Raw genomic sequence first — 21,358 nt, forward strand, 5'->3', positions numbered from 1 at the left:
AGCTGCTATCAGGGCCAAAGTTCACTGTGTTCTGCCCAGCACCAACAGTGGCTTCGGCCTTCTTGAGAGAAGAGGTAGTCGGCCTTTCTCCCACAGCACTGACAGGGACATTTGATTTTCTGCCAGCAGCATCTATGGAGTTAAAACAAACTTCTCCAGCTGAAGATCTGGTAACTGAACAGAGGGTCCAAGACCTCTGTCCCACACTTTTACCAATTCCAGAGACTGGGGATTTAATAGACATTTCTGTAGAGGAGGAACCACCTGGCAAACCCCCAGCAGAAGTGCTGGCAACTGGACAGAGGGTCCAAGACCTCTGCCCCATACCTGCAGCAATTGTGGAGGCTCAGGGTGAGAAGATGGCAATCACTTCCCAGCAGCAGATACAGGGGGAGAAGGGAGAGGAGGTGTGTGTTGTCCCTCCCCAACAGTTGGCCAGGGTGGAGGAAGCAGGCTTTCCTCACCAGCAAAGATCCGTGTACCTGGGAGACAGTACCTTCGACATGTTGTCCCAGCAGCCAGATGAGGGAATAGAAAAGGAAGCAGCCGGCTCACCTCCCCAATGGCAGCTACACAGTTTGAGAGTGGAGGAAGCCAGCCTCCTGCCCCAACGGTTAGCCGGAGCGGGGGATGCGGAGTCCCCAGCAGAAGTGCTGGCAACAGGGCAGAGTGTTACCAACCTCTGCCCAGCACCGGCAACAACTACAGAGTTCCAGGGAGGCGGGGCAGTTGGCCTCCCTCTCCAACAGTTAGCCGGAACAGATGGTGTGGGGTTTCCAGCAGAAGGGCTGGCAACAGGGCCGAGGGCTGCTGGACTCTGCCCTCAACTAACAGAGGATGGATTTCCTATGAAGGTGGATGGGACTTCAGTCTCCACCTGTATACCCCAGGGATGCAGGGCAGTCGGCCCAGATCCCCAACAGCATGACAGAGTGAGCCCAGACACCCTGTCTTCTCTCCAGCGGCAGAAAGGATTCCCGGGAGAAGAGCCAGTCCAGGCCTCTCCCCAGTGGCAGATATGTTCTCTGAGAGAGGCAGAGGTTGGCTGGGTGAGTAATACTCTGTTTGGAACAATTTGTTTGGGGTACTGTGTGGGTACAGGCAGTAGAGGACTGGAACTACTTACTAACTTCGGAGTCAACCCGTCTGGGGTCTCCTCCTGTGTTAGTCTCCTGCCGAAAGGGGAGAGATGTAACGGGAGGGCCCGTGGAACTCAGAATACATCTTATGTCTAAGTCACCCTGTGCCATCCTGGCACAGGGTGAGGGAGAAAATATATCTTGGACTACTTAAAATGGGACAGTAATATTTGTCCACAATATCTCCCAGGATGTATGTAGAGACTATTATTGGTTTGGTTGATTCTGAACGCAACCTGTTAATTGAATGAGCTGATCACATTGTCCTCTATACAATGTAGGAGACGGGACGACTCCTATTGGAGCTCATGTTAATTAGGTTAGTTAGGTTTTGTTTGTATTGTTAATTGTAATTAGCTCCAGCTATTGTGTTTATATTACTGTGTGAAGCTCGGTGCCCACAAGTCTGGGCGAAAGGTCATGTCTCAGTCACCTAGGCTGTATAAAGGATTAGATAATTAGCTCATGTTAATTAGGTTACAGTTGTATTGTTAGAGGAGGTTCCAACGGCATATAAAGTCTTGTAATTTTCATTCTAAATAAAGTTAGTCCTGATGTACTCCAAGACTGGTGTTGTCTAGTTCTTGGGGGTTCCTATAGCCAGATCCATTGGACTTGTGTTCCAGAACTTAGGAAGCGGTATACTGACGGAAGCACTCAAGCGGAGTGTGGGACGTTCCGTGACATTGGTGGCAGCGGTGGGATAGCTTCCTGCAGTCTGGGAAATCTAAACCTCCACCTGGATCCAAGATCAGGATAGCAGACTTCAGTCACCCCAACGGAGATATGGACCTGGCATCAGAATTCCCGGGGCTGCTGCGGATCATCCTTTCAACATACACCAGGACTGTGTCTGAGGATGAATACCTGGAGCTTAGGCAGCAAATTCGGGTGGAGCTCTGGATTGCAGCCCTCCGTCTCGCTGGTATAAAACAGGGCAAGTGCTTTCCAACCCAAGAGCAACGGGCCAGTGACCAACGGGCATTGCGGATGGCATTCCTTGGAGAGCAGCCCCAGGAGCAATGGGTGACTGAGTTGGACAGGTTGGTCCAGCAGGAGATAGAGCTGGACAATCGTTATCGGGCTCTGCAATGGCACGCAGAGGAGGGATATTTAGGGGAGACAACAGAATGCTCTCCGGAGGGATATGACTTTGGCGGCCCTGGATTGCTGTGGGAGAGCCTTACAGATCTTTTTATGTTTGGCAATGAAGGGGAACCTGACCTTGAGGACCTGAGAGAATATAGAGAGTCTATGCTCGGTCTTGCAGGGGTCTCAGAGCTCAAACCTGATCTGGACCATTTGCTAAGGAAGGAACAGCATCTGGAAAGGGCATACAGGAAACTGCTAGAACAAGTTCAGCAGCATGCCAGAGAATCGGCAGTGGAAAATCCAGAGATTGCCGTCCCCAAACCTGAAGTGCTGACAACAGGGCAGAGCTCTGCTAACCTCTGCCCAGAAATGATAGCATCTTCTGGGTTCCATGGACAGGAGATGGTGAACCTCTATCCCCAGACATTAGTTTCAGAGACATGGGATTTGATAGACTTTTCTGCTGAGGAAGAACAACCTGATGAGCCTCCAGCAGAAGAGCTGCTATCAGGGCCAAAGTTCACTGTGTTCTGCCCAGCACCAACAGTGGCTTCGGCCTTCTTGAGAGAAGAGGTAGTCGGCCTTTCTCCCACAGCACTGACAGGGACATTTGATTTTCTGCCAGCAGCATCTATGGAGTTAAAACAAACTTCTCCAGCTGAAGATCTGGTAACTGAACAGAGGGTCCAAGACCTCTGTCCCACACTTTTACCAATTCCAGAGACTGGGGATTTAATAGACATTTCTGTAGAGGAGGAACCACCTGGCAAACCCCCAGCAGAAGTGCTGGCAACTGGACAGAGGGTCCAAGACCTCTGCCCCATACCTGCAGCAATTGTGGAGGCTCAGGGTGAGAAGATGGCAATCACTTCCCAGCAGCAGATACAGGGGGAGAAGGGAGAGGAGGTGTGTGTTGTCCCTCCCCAACAGTTGGCCAGGGTGGAGGAAGCAGGCTTTCCTCACCAGCAAAGATCCGTGTACCTGGGAGACAGTACCTTCGACATGTTGTCCCAGCAGCCAGATGAGGGAATAGAAAAGGAAGCAGCCGGCTCACCTCCCCAATGGCAGCTACACAGTTTGAGAGTGGAGGAAGCCAGCCTCCTGCCCCAACGGTTAGCCGGAGCGGGGGATGCGGAGTCCCCAGCAGAAGTGCTGGCAACAGGGCAGAGTGTTACCAACCTCTGCCCAGCACCGGCAACAACTACAGAGTTCCAGGGAGGCGGGGCAGTCGGCCTCCCTCTCCAACAGTTAGCCGGAACAGATGGTGTGGGGTTTCCAGCAGAAGGGCTGGCAACAGGGCCGAGGGCTGCTGGACTCTGCCCTCAACTAACAGAGGATGGATTTCCTATGAAGGTGGATGGGACTTCAGTCTCCACCTGTATACCCCAGGGATGCAGGGCAGTCGGCCCAGATCCCCAACAGCATGACAGAGTGAGCCCAGACACCCTGTCTTCTCTCCAGCGGCAGAAAGGATTCCCGGGAGAAGAGCCAGTCCAGGCCTCTCCCCAGTGGCAGATATGTTCTCTGAGAGAGGCAGAGGTTGGCTGGGTGAGTAATACTCTGTTTGGAACAATTTGTTTGGGGTACTGTGTGGGTACAGGCAGTAGAGGACTGGAACTACTTACTAACTTCGGAGTCAACCCGTCTGGGGTCTCCTCCTGTGTTAGTCTCCTGCCGAAAGGGGAGAGATGTAACGGGAGGGCCCGTGGAACTCAGAATACATCTTATGTCTAAGTCACCCTGTGCCATCCTGGCACAGGGTGAGGGAGAAAATATATCTTGGACTACTTAAAATGGGACAGTAATATTTGTCCACAATATCTCCCAGGATGTATGTAGAGACTATTATTGGTTTGGTTGATTCTGAACGCAACCTGTTAATTGAATGAGCTGATCACATTGTCCTCTATACAATGTAGGAGACGGGACGACTCCTATTGGAGCTCATGTTAATTAGGTTAGTTAGGTTTTGTTTGTATTGTTAATTGTAATTAGCTCCAGCTATTGTGTTTATATTACTGTGTGAAGCTCGGTGCCCACAAGTCTGGGCGAAAGATCATGTCTCAGTCACCTAGGCTGTATAAAGGATTAGATAATTAGCTCATGTTAATTAGGTTACAGTTGTATTGTTAGAGGAGGTTCCAACGGCATATAAAGTCTTGTAATTTTCATTCTAAATAAAGTTAGTCCTGATGTACTCCAAGACTGGTGTTGTCTAGTTCTTGGAGGTTCCTATAGCCAGATCCATTGGACTTGTGTTCCAGAACTTAGGAAGCGGTATACTGACTGAAGCACTCAAGCGGAGTGTGGGACGTTCCGTGACAACCATTTTAAAATTAAAAGGTCCTCTATAGGAAATATGCATTTGATGGGCACAAGTGACTGCATATACAGGGCACATCTGGCTGCATATACTTGACACATGTGGCTGCATTTGATGGGGCACAAATGGCTGCATATGATGGGTGCAAGTTGCTGCATTTGATGGGCACAGTGGCTGCATATGCTGGGCACAGTCACTGTATATGATGGCACAGTGACTGTATTTGGTGGGCACAGTGGCTGCATGTGCTGGGCACAGTGGCTGCATGGGCTGGGCACAGTGGCTGCATGTGCTGGGCACGGTGGCTGCACATGATGGGCACAGTGGCTGCACTTGATGGGCACAGTGGCTGCATATGCTGGGCACAGTGGTTGCATATGCTGGGCACAGTGGTTGTATTTGGTGGGCACAGTGGCTTCATATGCTGGGCACAGTGGCTGTATTTGGTAGACACAGTGGCTGCATGTGATGGGCACAGTGGCTGCATTTGGTGGGCACGAGTGGCTGCATTTGGTGGGCACAAGTGGCTGCGCATGCTGGGCACAAGTGGCTGCACATGCTGGGCACAAGTGGCTGCTTTTTGTTTTATGATTACCATCGTTCCTTCTCCACCAAGGCAGCAGCCAGGCTTGCACAATTTCAGACAGGCAGAGATTGGAGCCTCATGGACACTGAATTGATGGGCACATGGTGGGCACAGTGGCTGCACATGGTGGGCACAGTGACTGTATTTGGTGGGCACAGTGGCTGTATTTGGTGGGCACAGTGGCTGCATATGATGGGCACAGCTGCACATGATGGGCACAGTGATTGTATTTGGGCACAAGTGGCTGCATATGCTGGGCACAAGTGGCTGCATATGCTGGGCACAAGTGGCTGCATTTGCTGGGCACAAGTGGCTGAATGTTACTGGCACAAGTGGCTGCATATGATGGGCCCAAGTGGCTGCATATACTGGGCACAAGTGGCTGCATATACTGGGCACAAGTGGCTGCATATGATGGGCACAGATTTGGTGGGCGCAGTGGCTGTATTTGGTGGGCACAAGTCACTGCATATGATGGGCACAAGTGGCTGCATTTGGGCACAAGTGGCTGCATATAGTGGGCACAAGTGGCTGCATATACTGGGCATAAGAGGCTGCATATACTAGGCACCAGTGGCTGCATTTGACGGGCACCAATGGCTGCATTTGATGGGCACAGAAGCGGTATATGATGGGCACAGTGGCTGCTTATGATGAGCACAGTGACTGTATTTGGTAGGCACAGTGGCTGCATATGCTGGGCACAGTGGCTGCATATGCTGGGCATGGTGGCTGCACATGATGGGCACGGTGGCTGCACATGATGGGCACGGTGGCTGCACATGATGGGCACAAGTGGCTGCATATGCCGGGCAGAGTGGCTGCATTTGCCGGGCACAGTGGCTGCATTTGCCGGGCACAGTGGCTGCATTTGCCGGGCACAGTGGCTGCATTTGCCGGGCACAGTGGCTGCATTTGCCGGGCACAGTGAGGCTGCAATTGATTTTTTTTTAAGTATTTTTCAGAATGTTTAAGTTTGTTCATGCCCCCCCAACAATTTTGATCACCAGCCACCACTGTCAAAGCCCCAACGTATATACACGTATTCCGAATTATTGTGCTCCTTACTATTGTTGGGCTCTGCATAACCAGAAGTTAATGCCATCTCCCTGGTTTAGATGGCAATTGATTTCTTTTGCTTTGTATGTTACAAAATCAAAAATCTTAAATAAACACCATTTTAAAAAAAAAAGGTCCTCTATAGGAAATATGAACAAAAGTTGATAGTAAAGTCTCAGTTTTTTTTCTATTAAAATAGCAAACATGTTATACTTACCTACCCTGTGCAATGGTTTTGCACAGAGCAGCCCGGAACCTCCTCTTCTCGGGTACCTAGCTGGAGCTCCTGGCCCCTCCTTCCTGTTGAGTGCCCCCACAGCAAGCAGCTTGCTATGGGGGTACCCGAGCCAAGCTACAGCTCCGTGTATCCATTCAGACATGGAGCCTCTCTCTCTCCTGATTGGCTGAATTTGATTGTGTCTCAGCCAATCAGGAGGGAGAGTCTTGGATGGCCAAGGCACTCATGGACATCGCTGGATCTAGATGGGGCTCTGGTAAGTATTAGGGGGGCTGGGAGGGGGCTGTTGCACACAGAAGGCTTTTTATCTTACTGCATTAAGATAAAAAACCTTCTCAATTTACAACCCTTTAAATGAATAAAAACAATTGAGGAAGCTACAAGCTGCTGTCACCACTAGGATAGTCCAAATGATAAACAGTTCAAACAAAGCAATGTCATAGTAGGCAATGTCCTTGCAGAGATCTTACTGAGAGGCTGTGTGATAGCAGTTCAGTAGTGTTCAAGGTGTAAAGAAGGCACTACCCAAGATTATCTGGACTAAGGTAGGTATGTGTTATTTTTGTGCATGGTATGATATAGAGATAAGCACCAGTGACTACTGCTGACAGAGGTGTTTACTTAAGATATTTTTTATACAGTGCAGTTAAGTAAACTACGTTTGAGACAGTGAATGGGACATTCACCAAACATTTGGCAGTATTTGGTGAATATCGCATTCACTGCTTTATTAAGCAGCCCCTGGTGCATTTTCTCTCACTTTATGTTTGCAACTTGATAATGAGCATCACTTGTTCCTATTTTGTACATAAATGTATATATTAAATTAACCACTCCTGGAAACATGATCATTGTCATTTAAAACTGTACCTGGAGGTACCTGGATAAATATCACATTCACCACTTTATAATTACAATCCAATTTTTTAAACCAGTATAGGTAACTTTTTATTGCTTTTTTGTTTTTATTGTTTATCTCATAAACCTTATACACTCATTTACATTTTATTGAGGCTTTTACTGCTAGCCCTGTCAGATTTCCCAGCTTTGCTTTCTGCAGTTGTATACACTAGATCAATAAAACATAACCAACAGACAATGTATTTTGCATAAAAAATATACCTCCAATAAATGTATTTTCTATACCTCTATTTTTTTCAAAAATCAATTTATTACTAGATTTTGGAGCTTTTGAAACCCTGTTTATAATAAACACTAAAGACAAAAAGTCCTGACAGTAAGGTTTTTTTAGCTGTAGTTTTTTGGAGACAGAAGAGAGTAAATTTTGCATATTTTACAGGGGTAGCAGTGAAAGTGTTAATAAATGTAAATAGATCTATTGGATATGTGAGATAAATAATAAAAACATCAAAACAAGGTTTAAAAGGTTAACTATGCTAGTTTAATACATTCAAGTATATTTAAGGAGCAGTGAATGTGACCTTCATCAAACATTCATGGCATAATGTCCTCCAGGTCAGTGTTTTTCAACCTTTCTTCAGTCAAATTATGCATCTCGAGGCACCCCATTCTAAGATATCAAAAAATAAAACTAATCGTTTTAAATAACGCAGCAAAGTCCACGCACATAGGACACCCAACTTAGGAGGTGATTTATTCTTCCAAAGCAAATACACCTTTGCACACTGATACTGACTAGTATTCCAATGTTTCTCTTCTCCCTCAGTTTCTTTCCCTTACCCTGCTTATGTGACCCCCAGTGCTGATGGAGAGGGGCAAAAAAGGATACTGCACAGGCATCCAACATCCTCCTTATCAACCAATGACTCCAGCAGTTGTTAGGACGTCGACATGTGAAGGTTGTAATGGTGCACAATGAAAACCTGTGGCTTTGTGTAACTAACTGGGCAATTTTTAGGCATTTTTCTAAGGTACCCTTAAATAAACATGAAGACACTCCAGGGTGCCTGGTCACCCTGTTTGAAAAAGGCTGCTCCAGGTGCATTATAAATATTCTCAAAATATGTTGTAAGAAAAATTAATAATTGTATTAGAAACTTTAACTTTAATTCAATCTAAAGTACAGCAAAGTAATGGAAAAATTGATTAACAATATAGAGCAACAAAACTAAATTGTACGACAGAGAATATAAGAAACAAGGGAAAGAAGGATCAGGAAACAAATAAAACAGAAAGCAGGAAAGGGGGTGAGGAAGTAATGAGTTAGGGATGGACAGATGGACAGTTATTTTGTTTTAGTCATACCCTAACCTAACATGTTCGAGAATTTTAGACCAGCCTTTAGCTATAAAACCAGAATTTTTTGTCTAAACCAGGAGATAAACAGTCTATGACACTTTTCTCTAGTTTGTTGAAATTGGATTTTTATTGATTCAGTAGTTTTAGTGAACTTTATGTTAAAATGTTAGTGTTGGTCTCTGTAAAATAGGTTGGTTCTAACAAGAGGTGAGGTATTTAGCTGGTGTAAATGCATCACTTGTAAATACTTTCTAAAGGGTTTTTGTGATATTTCTCAACTTTAGGTAAATCAAACTTAATTTCCCAAATTTTCCTTTTATTTACAGTACTGGAACTTGAAATAAGAAGATGAAGCAACTGTCAGTTTGGGCAAAGATTGTGTTCTCTTTCATACTCATCATTATGTATGTGTCTTATTGGCACTATTCCTTCAAGATCAGTAGTAGATCTTCATCATTGTTCTGTACTGTAGGCAGTCAAAGCACTAAAGTTGTAATACCTGACATAAACCTAGTTAAAAATCAGTTTTCAAAACTCTCCAGCAAGCCCTCAAGCCGAATTTGGACTGTGAAACCAGTGGGTCGACTTGGCAATCAGATTGGGCAATATGCAACTCTTTACTACCTTGCCAAACTAAATGGACATCCAGCTTATATCGTTCCTAGAATGCATGAAACCTTGTCCAAGTTATTCAAGATTAACTTGCCTATGATTGCCCAAGAAGTACATAATCGTATCAAATGGAGAGAGTATCCGATCAAGAACTGGATGTGTCCAGAGTACAAGAACATTTCAGGTCAGTATGTTAAACTGGTTGGAGTGCCTTGTTCATGGACCTTTCATCGCCATATTTGGGAGGAGATACATCAGGAGTTTACTTTCCATGACTTTGTTAAAGAAGAAGCCAATGCCTATCTTTCTAATGTCAAAGGAGACAGGGAAAATGTTACATTTGTTGGTGTCCATGTCCGTAGAGGGGACTATGTAGAAATTATGCCCAAGAAATGGAAAGGAGTTGTAGCAGACAAGGGATATTTGCAAAAAGCCATGGATTACTTCAGAAATAAGTATGAAAACCCACTTTTTATTGTGACCAGTAATGGGATGGATTGGTGTAAAGAGAATATTAATAACTCATTGGGAGATGTTTATTTAGCTGGAGATGGAAATGAAACCTCTCCTACTCGAGATTTTGCACTATTAACAGACTGTAACCACTCAATAATAACTATTGGAACTTTTGGGATTTGGGTTGCCTATCTTGTGGGAGGTGAAACAGTTCATGTTTCAAATTTTTTGTTACCAAATTCTCCTTACTTCAGATTTTTCAGGTATGAAACATCTTATCTCCCAGAATGGATTGGAATCCCTGCTAATCTGTCTTCACTTTTGAAGAAAAAGACAAAACGTGTTTACCAAAACTAAATACTGGTGTATTCTTCATATGTACCACAAGAACTCCAAAATTGGGGTGCACTATAATGTAAATATAAAACTTAATTCATAAGAAGGGACACAACACCACCCCATACAGCCTCCCTGGCTCTCCATTGGTCCATCAATATGACTAACAGAGACCAGTAGCTGGTGGGGCCAATTGCAGACTTAATATTTGCATATTAGAATGCTACATATTTTGGGGCTCTCAATATGTTCTAGTAGATAGAAAAAAGTAAATGAGCCACCTCTAATGAAAATATACATCATATGATATGAGTATCCATCCATTTTACAGAACTTCAGTCTATTGGAAAACCAAGACACTGCTTTAAATATGTTAGCCTTTGAAGTAGCTATATAAAGCAACTGTATACTTTTTATATACTTTTTTTTTTTTTTTTTAAATGAAGATTAAATACAATATAGGACCTTACTTCTTGATAAAATTTACAATTGTGCCGACTCTTCCATTGCATCATGGTGAATACAGGCTAAGATTTCAAAGATCAGACTAGAGCAAGCAGCTATGACATCATAGTAAAAGGGTTTTTTTCCTTCTGGTTGAGGTCATCCAATTTCTGACATGCTAAAGAGTCAGTGCACCCAAAAATTATATTTCAGTTATTGGTAAAGTAAGTCTGGCTGAGCCACCCTGTAGGTTTTATATCCTTTGGGGACTTCGACCCTTGAAAAGTTCATGGTTTTAGTTCCTCCCTTGTAGGTAGTTTCACTCCCCAGCAGCTACCAAATCTTAAAAAAAATCTATTTTTTAATGCACTGACTTAAAATTTAAACAAAAAAACAATCCCTTCTGGGTGATCAATGTACATTGCAAGGATTTTAAGAAACTTTGCTGCACACTCCTACCTGTTTCTGCTCTGAAGAAATAGCAGTTTGTTTTGTACAGAGTGAATCGGAGTAGGAGTGACCTTTTCATTATTAATAAGCTGATGCACTTGTGGTGTTCTAATGAAGAAAGTTGCAGAGTCTGTATCCCTTTAGATGTAATTAACCCTTTAGGAGTATCTCACCAAAATTAAAGTTTCATTGCAGAGGATGCCTAAAATCTGCCTTGTATCTTAGTGCAGACTTCTGAAAAAATCAGTGAGTCAATCACCAACTGTGTACAGAATGTCTCCAGGTTGCCATATTATGTTTCATTTTACAGAAAATTGCAGCGGCTAGAAATTAAAAAGGAAAGGTAATTTTTAATAACCTTAAGGGAGAGATTTACTAAAACTAGTGCACACAGAATCTGGTGTAGCTGTGCATAGTAACCAATTAGCTTCTAACGTTACCTTGTTCTTTTAAGCTTTGACAATAAAACTTGGAAGCTGTAGCTATTGTATTTGCTACATTATTTTGCTATTTTTTTTACACAGATGTGGAGTTAGGCCCCTTTCACACGGCCGCCTCTGTTTTGTGGGATCCGATTTCTCAGCGGGGGATCGCTCCGCTAATCCCTGCTGAGCAGGCGGATGACAGGTCCGTCTCTGCTTACTGAGAGACAGACCCAGTCTCGCTCTCCTCTATAGGGAGATCGGATGAAAACTAACTGCCTGTCAATTTTCATCGGATCATATCTGATCTACTCCGCCAGACGGATGGAAAATAGGACCTCCAGCTGTCTGGATTTTGTGGACAGGATCAGATTGGATAACGGCAGATGTCAGCAAACATGTGTCTGCTGACATCCGCCGCACCATAGTTTTTCAGGCGGACCTGATCTGACCCTCCATTCAACCCTGACAGGCGGACCTGATCGGACAGCCCGTGTGAAAGAGCCCTTAACCTTTAAATATATAACAAAGAATTGGTATATAGCATCAAGCACATTGAATGTCACACCATTTATCTTGAAACATTCTATATTTAATAATCAAAGGGAGATGTCATAAATATCCTACATGTATTATTCTGGAGACACTGATTAGTCTAGTCATTTAAATATCCTACATAATTTATTATACTCCTGGTCCTGGAGATACTAAATTGCTTAGTCATAGACCAAGTATAAGGTTGTCTAAACGACCTCACAAATTATGGAAACAATAAGTACTTATTGTTTTCACCTGGCATCTTTTACTTTGATGTGAGCCTTGATCTCTCTATACACGTGATAAAAAAAGAATCGGAGAACAGTCAAAAGAACAATGGAATGAAAGCATCCTTTTCTAAATATGGAAAGTCACTTTTTATTGTGGCCAGTAATGGGATGGATTGGTGTAAGTATTGGTGAGAATATTGAAAACTCACTGGAAGGTGTTACTATAAAACCTAATGGAAATTGAACCTCTCCTACTCAAGAATTTGCACTTTTAACACCCTGTTACCACTCAATGATAACCATTGAGACATTTGGGATTGGGTTGCCTATCTTGTGTGAGGTGAGATGGTTAATCTTTCAAATTATTTGTTGCCCAAATCTTCTTGCTTCATATTTTTCAACATCTTATCTCAGAGTGATCTCTCTAATTTGTCTTCACTTTTCCAGAAAAGAGGAACAGTATAACCATTAAAGTACAACTAGGCGATACTTCTTTTTTTTTTTTTTTTTTTTTTTAGTTTAGGATAGAGTGGAGATGGAGTAGAACACCTATCAAGTTTTTATTGCTGTCTGTCAGGGCCCTCTCTAGTTGTCCTTGTGATGACACATGGTGCCAGACCACTGCCCTTCTCACCAATTTGTGACAAAAGGCTGGTCAACCTCACACCGTGCTGTCACTTACGCAACAATGACACTGTCAGCCTTACCCTGCACATAAATTTTCCAGCTCGTGGGACCACAATCTAAGTGCCAACAGAGTGATTGTCACTGGGTTAAGATAACTAAGCAATTAACTCTTTTTAAATTGCCACCAGATAGCTTTTGGGCCTATCAATCCTTCACAACAACAGCAATGACAACTATGATTTTAAAATAACTTTCACTGTCACCTCGACAGGTATGTTCAGAGGGTTATACTATAGTAGCACTCTTCAAAAGATAGGGATTCTTTTAGTTTGCCTTAGTGCATTTAGAGACATTTTTAACACTTTTAAAAACATAGTTTAAAGAGGAACTGCAGTCTGCTCACATTCTGAAGCTTCCCTCCAACCACTTTGCATATTATTTTATATATACTGTGGTTCTGTACTTGCCAAATATGCTGCAGAAATCTCCCTCCATTGAGTCTAGCTGCAACCATTTTAACTGTGGGCAGCTGAAGCTGCTGCCTGTTCACTTCCTGGATTTACACAGACACACAGAGGCACACCTCCAGCTCTGCAGCTCTCATTGGCCCTCTTATGCCTCATCCCTCTTCCCTTCCTGGCAAACTCTCACGAGAGTGAGAGGGAGAGCTGTGCATGATGTCATAAGCTTAGGCTTTTTATCATCCAAAAACAGGAAGTGGGCTGTATAAGGTATTTACTGGCAGAAAAAAAATGTTTTACTATCCAAACTTAAAACAACAAGGGCAGAAGATTTAAGAGATCAAAAGACGAAAAAAATTACTGAAGTTCTGCTTTAACCACTTGCCTACTGGGCACTTGAACCCCCTTCTTAACCAGACCAATTTTCAGCTTTCAGTGCTCTCACACTTTGAATAACAATTACTCAGTCATGCAACATTGTACCCATATGAAATGTTTGTCCTTTTTTTCACACAAATACAGCTTTTTTTGGTGGTATTTGATCAACACTGTGTTTTTAATTTTTTGTGCTATAAATTAAAAAAGAGCGAAAATTTTGTAAAAAAAATGCATTTTTCTTCGTTTAGGTTATAAAGTTTTGCAAAATAGTAAATTTTCTTCATAAATTTTGTCCAAAATCTATACTGCTACATATCTTTGGTAAAAATACCCAAAATAAGTACAGTTCTGCTCATAAGTTTACATACCCTGACAGAATTTGATTTCTTGGCCATTTTTCAGAGAATATGAATGATAACACAAAAACTTCTCTTTCACACATGGTTAGTGTTTGGCTGAAGCCATTTATTATCAATTAACTGTGTTTACTCTTTTTAAATCATAATATCGACAGACACTACCCAAATAACCCTGATCAAAAGTTTACATACTCCAGTTCTTAATATCATGTATTGCCCCCTTTAACATCAATGACAGCTTGAAGTATTTTGTGGTATTTGTGGATGAGGCTCTTTATCTTCTCAGATGGTAAAGCTGCCCATTCCTCTTGGCAAAAAAGCCTCCAGTTCCTGTAAATTCTTGGGCTGTCTTGCATGAACTGCATGTTTGAGATCTCCCCAGAGTGGCTCAATGGTATTGAGGTCACGAGACAAAGATGGCCACTCCAGAACCTTCACTTTATTCTGCTATAGCCAAAGACAAGTCGGCTTGGCCTTGTATTTTGGTTTATTGTCATGTTGGAATGTCCAAGTACGTCCCATGCGCAGCTTCCTGGCTGAATAATGTAAATGTTCCTCTAGTATCTTTTGATAACATACTGCATTCATCTTGCCATCAATTTTGACCAAATTTCCTGCGCCTTTGTAGCTCACACATCCCCAAAATGTTTCACAGTAGGAATGGTGTACCTTTCATCGTAGGCCTTGTTGACTCCTCCCCAAATGTAGCGTTTATTGTTGTTGCCAAAAAGCTCCATTTTAAAGACGGCCCTGCCAGTAGCCACAACAGGAAGTGAGAGGAAATCCCTGCAAATTACAGGAATTCCTTGGAGACATTTAGCTCACCAGAACTAGTGTCCCAATTAGAAAATTTCCCCTTTTCTTACTTTTCTGGAGACAAACCAAAATTTGGGTTTTTCTGTTACTTTCACTTTAAATGACAACAGTGAACAGAAATAGAGAGGGTGAATCTCCCTGCAGCACGGTGCTATGGTGAGAAGTTGGTGTAGCCACACTACAGCGACAGCGGAAATGGCTTAACTGAGCCCAGTGAAACAGAATCTAAACCTACCCTATGTATGCATGCAAAGTTCCCAGCCATATGTACAATTAAAGACAGTCGATAAAAATCCCTGAAAATGCACCGGTTTATGATGTTCAACAGTTGCATTTTCAGTGTCTGCAAAAACGATGTCTTTTCAGGATGGTGTAGAAGAAATGAGGATAAAGGAGTGCCCAGTGATGAAAGAGGTAAGTAATTTATATTTTATTTGAAGTTTCAGCAATAAAAACAGGCCAGGATGGTGACACTGTAGATACAGTATGCAAAATGTACTGCCTGTACACTGCAGTGAGTCAAGATTGCCTTAAACTCAGTGTGGCTGTTTGGAGTATAAGCGTATTCCTCTCTAGGGCCCTTGTCTAGCTTGGTGCCACATACGAGTGCAGGGACATCCATCAGTGGCCAAGACTGCATTTCCAAACCATGGTGCTTGAAGCAAAGAGTAACATATGAAAATCAGCATATGTGATCTGCCCTTAAAGCGGCTGTATACCCCGCTTGCACATTTTTACCTACAGGTGAGTCTATAATAAGGCTTACCTGTAGGTAAAACGAATATCTCCTAAACCTGTATGGTTTAAGGAAATATTCACCTAGCATGCAGCCGCTGATGTCAGTGGCGCATGCTCTCTGAAGGTCCGGCAGATGCTGCCGGACCTTGCTGGAAAGAGGACTCCTGCGTGCATGCGCGGGCGTGACATCATCACGGCTTCGGCCACTCAGCGCCGGAGCCGTGAACCCGGAAGAAATGCAGAGGAAACATGTCAGCTCCCTCAGCAGTGACTGGGAGGCAGTTCGTTCTAAGGTAAGTATTTCAAAATGAGCTAGTATGCGTTGCATACTAGCTCATTATGCCTTTACCTTACAGATTTATTTTTTTCAGGGCACAAGCACTTTAACAAAGAAAAAAAAGGCCCAGTAGAGGGAGATCTGGAATGCAATCTAGGTCTGAAATCTGAAAATATGACTATGAGAATGATTTACTAAATCTGAAGAGTGCAAAATCTGGTGCAGCATAGAAACCAATCAGCTTCCAGGTTTTTGTTAAATTCTAATTAAACAAGCTATAGCTAGAAGCTGATTGGCCACCTGATTTTGCACTCTCGAGTTTTAGTAAATCAACCCCTATGGATAGTTTAAATGAAAGCAACCTTTAGGGCTCTCTCAACCCAGGGTAGTCCCCACAGCAGGGGAGATCCATAAGGGTTATATTGGGGGAACTGCACCTGAGAAGGGTGAGCAGCTAGTGCACCAGGGTCCAAGAAGGAGAGAGTGAAGAAAAAGTGTAGGGGGGGAGGCAGTGACAGCTGGTGCTCAAAATTTTTGGGGGGCGCAAACAAACTGAAAAGTTCTGGAAAAAAAGCATCAATTTCAGCCCCACTGTGCCCAAATGCAGCCAGTGTGTCCATCAATTGCAGCCACTGTGCCCATCAAACGCAGCCACTGTGCCATCAAACGCAGCCACTGTGCCATCAAACGCAGCCACTGTGCCCCTCAAATGCTGCCACTGTGCCCCTCAAATGCTGCCACTCTGCCCATCAAACGCTGCCACTGTGCCCTATCAAATAGTGCCACTGTGACCCCCCCGCCCGCTCACCGTCTGCCCTGCACTTACCCTGTCTCGATGGTGGGTCAGGCATGTGGGTGACAGCGGCGAGCGGTGGGACCTTGCAGCGGGTCAGGCAGCCGCTCCTGTGTCCTCCATGCATCTCCTCCCTTCTTCCTGACAGGCATTCAATCGCAGCGCCTGTCCTTTCAGCCAATCAGGTGACGGGTAACAGACCTGTGCACCTGATAGGCGGAGAGGCGGTTCAGTGTTAGGAAAGCAAATATTCTTTCGCTTTTCTAACACACCTGTGTGGACTCCGAGTGCAATGCTTTGCGCCACAAGTCCACCTTTTTTGAAGCCATTTAAAACCTATGGCTCTAATCAGGTGCTTAAAAAAAACCCAGCCGCTGTAATTCCGGCGCCTGGCGTCTGAAAAGGAGCCAGACGCCTGAATAGGAGGTGGCTTCAATGCATGAATCTATCCATTAGTCATAGAGGGGGTAGCTGGAGAGGGGGGCGGCGCCCGTGCGCCCTTATGGACGTACCGCGACTGGGGGGAGGGGTGATGGAAAAAGAGAACTAGAGCAGTGGATAGAAGCAGATTCATTTATGAGCAAGCTATTACAGCGACTTTCCACAGATCACAGTTTATAACTAGAGAATATTACTTTGTCAGTTCTGACAGCTAAAATGTCTCCTTTAGTAACTCAGGCTCTCTTCATCCCTCAAGCTGTCTCTAGTAGGACACAGTTTGTAGCAATGATGCTTTCCTGGTAATCTAAAAACTGCAATTTCAATCATGGATAGATGGGTCAGTTGAATAACACTTTCTCTGGGTCATGCAGCGAACCATATAGAAAATGTTTGAAAGCTGTGTTTTCAAACTATATCCAATATCTCCAATACTTTATGGTTATGAACAAATTTCTCCACCATTTTGGCATAGGCGTATAGTGCTTTAAAAATGTATTGGCCTGGGAAGGAAGTTTTAGGTCATTCACCAACCACTGGTGACAAACTTTGAGAAAACTAATGTTAGGGAGACTAGATGTAGATTCAATAAAATAAATAATAAAGTAACTTGTACCCAAAATTGGTGTATATAAGGACAAGACCACATGAACATCCACTGCCTGACTATAACCTTGAAAGCAAAGTGGTCAATGACCACTTTATATAATGACCAGAGTTCAATCTATAAAGCCTCAAAGGAGTGTGGTAGATTTGGTGACAGTTTAGGTTGTATTATGTCAGGGGTGCCCAACCAGTGGCCCGTGGAGCCCTCTGATGTGGTCCGCGACCTCCTGCTCTGGGATGGCAGGTCAGCAAGCTCAGCTTACAAGTTGCCGACCTGCCATCCCAAAGAAATAGTGTTGTAAATGGAGTCGGTGGTAGAAGAAGCAAGCGGCTGTGGAGCAGAGCCACATAAGCTAATGCTTCCTGTATAGCATCAGCTCCTGTCACAGTGATACCAAATGCACTCTGCCTGGGACAGCAACAGCCGGCGATACCTGAATGGAAGACTGTTATTAAAGCGGAGGTTCACAAAAAAATTGAACCTCTGCTTTTCGGAACCCTCCCCCCCTCCGGTGTCACATTTGGCACCTTTCAGGGGGGAGGGGGGTGCAGATACCTGTCTAAGACAGGTATTTGCACCCATTTCCGGCATAGACTCCCACGGGAGTCTATGCCTCTTCCCGTCCCCACCGCGCGGTCTGCCGGGACACACACGGGTCCCAGAGACAGCGAGGACCAGTTAGGAAGCGCAGCGCGACTCGCGCATGCGCAGTAGGGAACCGGGAAGTGAAGCCGCAGCGCTTCACTTCCTAATTCCCTTACAGAGAATGGCGGCGGCAGCACCCGAGGACCGAGGGACGATTCGGTCTCAGGTGCCGACATCGCTGGACCCTAGGACAGGTGAGTGTCCTTATTTTAAAAGTCAGCAGCTGCAGTATTTGTAGCTGCTGACTTTTTTTTTTTTCACAGGACTCCCTCTTTAAAGGTCAGTTAATTACTAAAATCACTTTGTATATATGGCCATTCCTGCTCTGCAGTGGTGACTGGGCTGCTTTCAAATTGATCCACAGGTGCAGCACAGTGCATCTGTGGGTTACCTGTGATGAGCCATAGACTTCTGTTATTACCTGCGGGTTTGGTGCGCTTTCTGAAAGTGCACCAAAATGCCTGAATAAAGAGATTTGGTGCACTTTCAGAAAGTGCACCCCACCTGCAGAATATAATAGAAGTCTAATAGAGGTCTATGGCAAAGTGCAGCTAACTTGCAGGTAAGCCACAGGGGCGCTGCGCTGCACCCACTGTGCTGGCAACCCGCAATGCATCAGTGTGAAAGCAGCCTTAGGCCATTTTCAAATGATCGGTCTGATCATCGTTTTTCAGGCGGACCCAACCGGACCCTCCATTTACCTCTAAAAATCCAAAAGAGCATCCGTCCCGTCTGGGTGGATCGGATAGGAAGGCCCATAAGGTAGAGAGGGCTGTGTTCGTGTCCGCTCTACATATGCAGAGTAGACATAGACCTGTCATCCGCCTGCTCTGCTCATTGTGGCCCATGACCGGTTAACAAGTCACTTAAGTGGCCCTCACTCTTCAAAAGGTTGGGCACCCCTGTATTATAATTTGACTTTGAAGGAGGCGCCTGAGGACATATAAGCCTATTTAAAACCCTTCCAATCCTCTGATGTCAGCTGAGACAACTTTTGGTGCCATTTATTTCTAACATAAGACGGTTGGTCCATTCTGTCAGAGAGTAACTCTGCATAATACAGTGAGATTAATTGAGTTACGTTTTTGAAGGTCCAAAGAAGTTGTTCCAGAGGAGTTTGACACATGTTTGCCTCTAGGGCCCTAAATTTAATAGTCACTGCATATCTAACTTGCTAATAGCATGAAAATATATCTGTGGAGATTCCACACTCTAATTAAAAGACTTGTAAGCTTTTAAACTTATTGCCAACAAAACGTTAATGTATAAATATGCCTAGAGAGGACCATAACTCAGCGCTAGGATCTGTCAAAAACTCAGAGATGAATTTCCCAAAATTGTGTTATTTGGGTAGGCAGACCAATCATTTCTGAAAATAGTCCTATTGATATACCCAAGTACAGTGCTCTGCAAAAAAAGTTTTAGACAGGTGTGAAAAAATGCTGTAAAGTAAGAATGCTTTTAAAAACATATTTTAATTGTTTATATTTCTATCAATTTACAAAATGCAAAGTGAGCGAACAGAAGAAAAATCCAAATCAAATCTGGTGTGACTACTCTTTGGCTTCAAAACAGCATTAGTTCTTCTAGGTACAACTGCAAACGGTTTTTGAAGGAACTTTGGCAGGTAGGTTGTTCCAAACATCTTGGAGAACTAATCACAGATCTTCTGTGGATGTAGGCTGCCTCAAATCCTTCTTTCTTTATGTAATACCAGACAGACTCGATGTTGAGATCAGGGCTCTGTGGGGGCCAAACCATCACTTCCAGGACTCCTTGTTCTTTACACTGAAGATCATTCCTAATGGCATTGGCTGTCTTTTTGGGGTCATTGTTCTGCTTCAGAATACATTTGGGACCAATCACAGGCATCCCTAATGGTATGGCATGATGGATAAATATTTGCCTGTATTTTTCAGCATTCAGGACATCATTGATTGTGCAATGTTGAGGACTGCTAACCTAGTGGTCGGCCAGGAAACTTAATGTAGCAGATGAAAGACACATCATGCTTACTTCAACATCGAAAGATGTTCAGTAGTGCCATCAGCACAAAACTAGTGGAAACCAGTAGGACCCAGGTACACCCATCTACTGTCAGATATACAGCAAAGGGAAGTTGGGACATTAAATGAAGCAGATGGAATGCAAAGGTAAAAGTAAAAAGTTTTATTCCGTAAAGTAGTAATAATAAAAAATGGAAATTCATTCATATATACACATATATATCCTTAGCACCAAATGTAGGTGTAATAAATACAGAGGTAAATATCCATGAAACACATATCGTGATAGATACATGATAATAAAAGTATTAACATACAGAGCAATAATGTGGCCTACAAGTGCCAAGAGTGGCATGCTCGATAACTGTGTCCGTGATCACATGTTTATATAAAAATGGGTAGATAACTAATATAGAGGTGGCATCAGATTAAACTCGTATCTCGACGCGTTTCCTCAATACCTTCACTCGTCAGGAGCAGATGCGACAATTGCCTATAGAATATAATAAATATGATAAACCACACTCAATGTAGAGGGGAATAAAAATAGTAGACTTATGCTAGAAATAATTGGCCAAACAGACTTACCAAATCGGGCAGATAGTAAAGCATGCGGGAAATGGCACACGGAGAGCCAGAGGCAAATGACCCCTCCATGGGGGCTGAGGTGACGTGTATAGAGGATTGCAGCATGGGATGGTGTGAAGAGTGCATGGGTAAGGAATGGTGCCCATATGAACATGGCAGTATTGTGTAGCTCATCAAACAGGAATATCTGGGAATGAATATTACATATATGTATAATTTGAAACCATAAAAGTTGTTTTAAAGTAATTATTAAATAAACCCAGATGTGTATGAAGTAGTGTAAAGAAGGGGAATATGAATAAGCTAAATAGTTGGTGTGCATAGTGCTAAATAAACTTAAAAGAAATAGTAGGTATGTGAACAAGTCAAAATGATGAGAGACAGATTAGAGAGAAACAGGAAACCTGACACCCAGAATGAGACAGTGAGGGGTGACCAAGAAGCCCTTGCCTAAATGCTGCATCCAAACAATACCAGCGGA

At 43.7% G+C, this 21,358-nt stretch overlaps 1 protein-coding gene across 1 annotated transcript in view; it reads left to right on the forward strand.

Moving 5' to 3' along the window:
* LOC141110706 (galactoside alpha-(1,2)-fucosyltransferase 2-like) overlaps positions 1-10,746 on the forward strand; it is a 49,815-nt gene extending 39,069 nt beyond the window's left edge. Inside the window, exon 2 of the mRNA XM_073602231.1 lies at positions 8,984-10,746. Within this exon, the coding sequence (XP_073458332.1) occupies positions 9,006-10,082 (1,077 nt within the window). The 5' untranslated portion in view covers positions 8,984-9,005 and the 3' untranslated portion in view covers positions 10,083-10,746. The remainder of the gene's footprint in view (positions 1-8,983) is intronic.
* Positions 10,747-21,358: the final 10,612 nt, after the last annotated feature.

The sequence above is a fragment of the Aquarana catesbeiana genome, linkage group LG10 (assembly GCF_042186555.1).
Source record: "Aquarana catesbeiana isolate 2022-GZ linkage group LG10, ASM4218655v1, whole genome shotgun sequence".
NCBI lineage: Eukaryota > Metazoa > Chordata > Amphibia > Anura > Ranidae > Aquarana > Aquarana catesbeiana.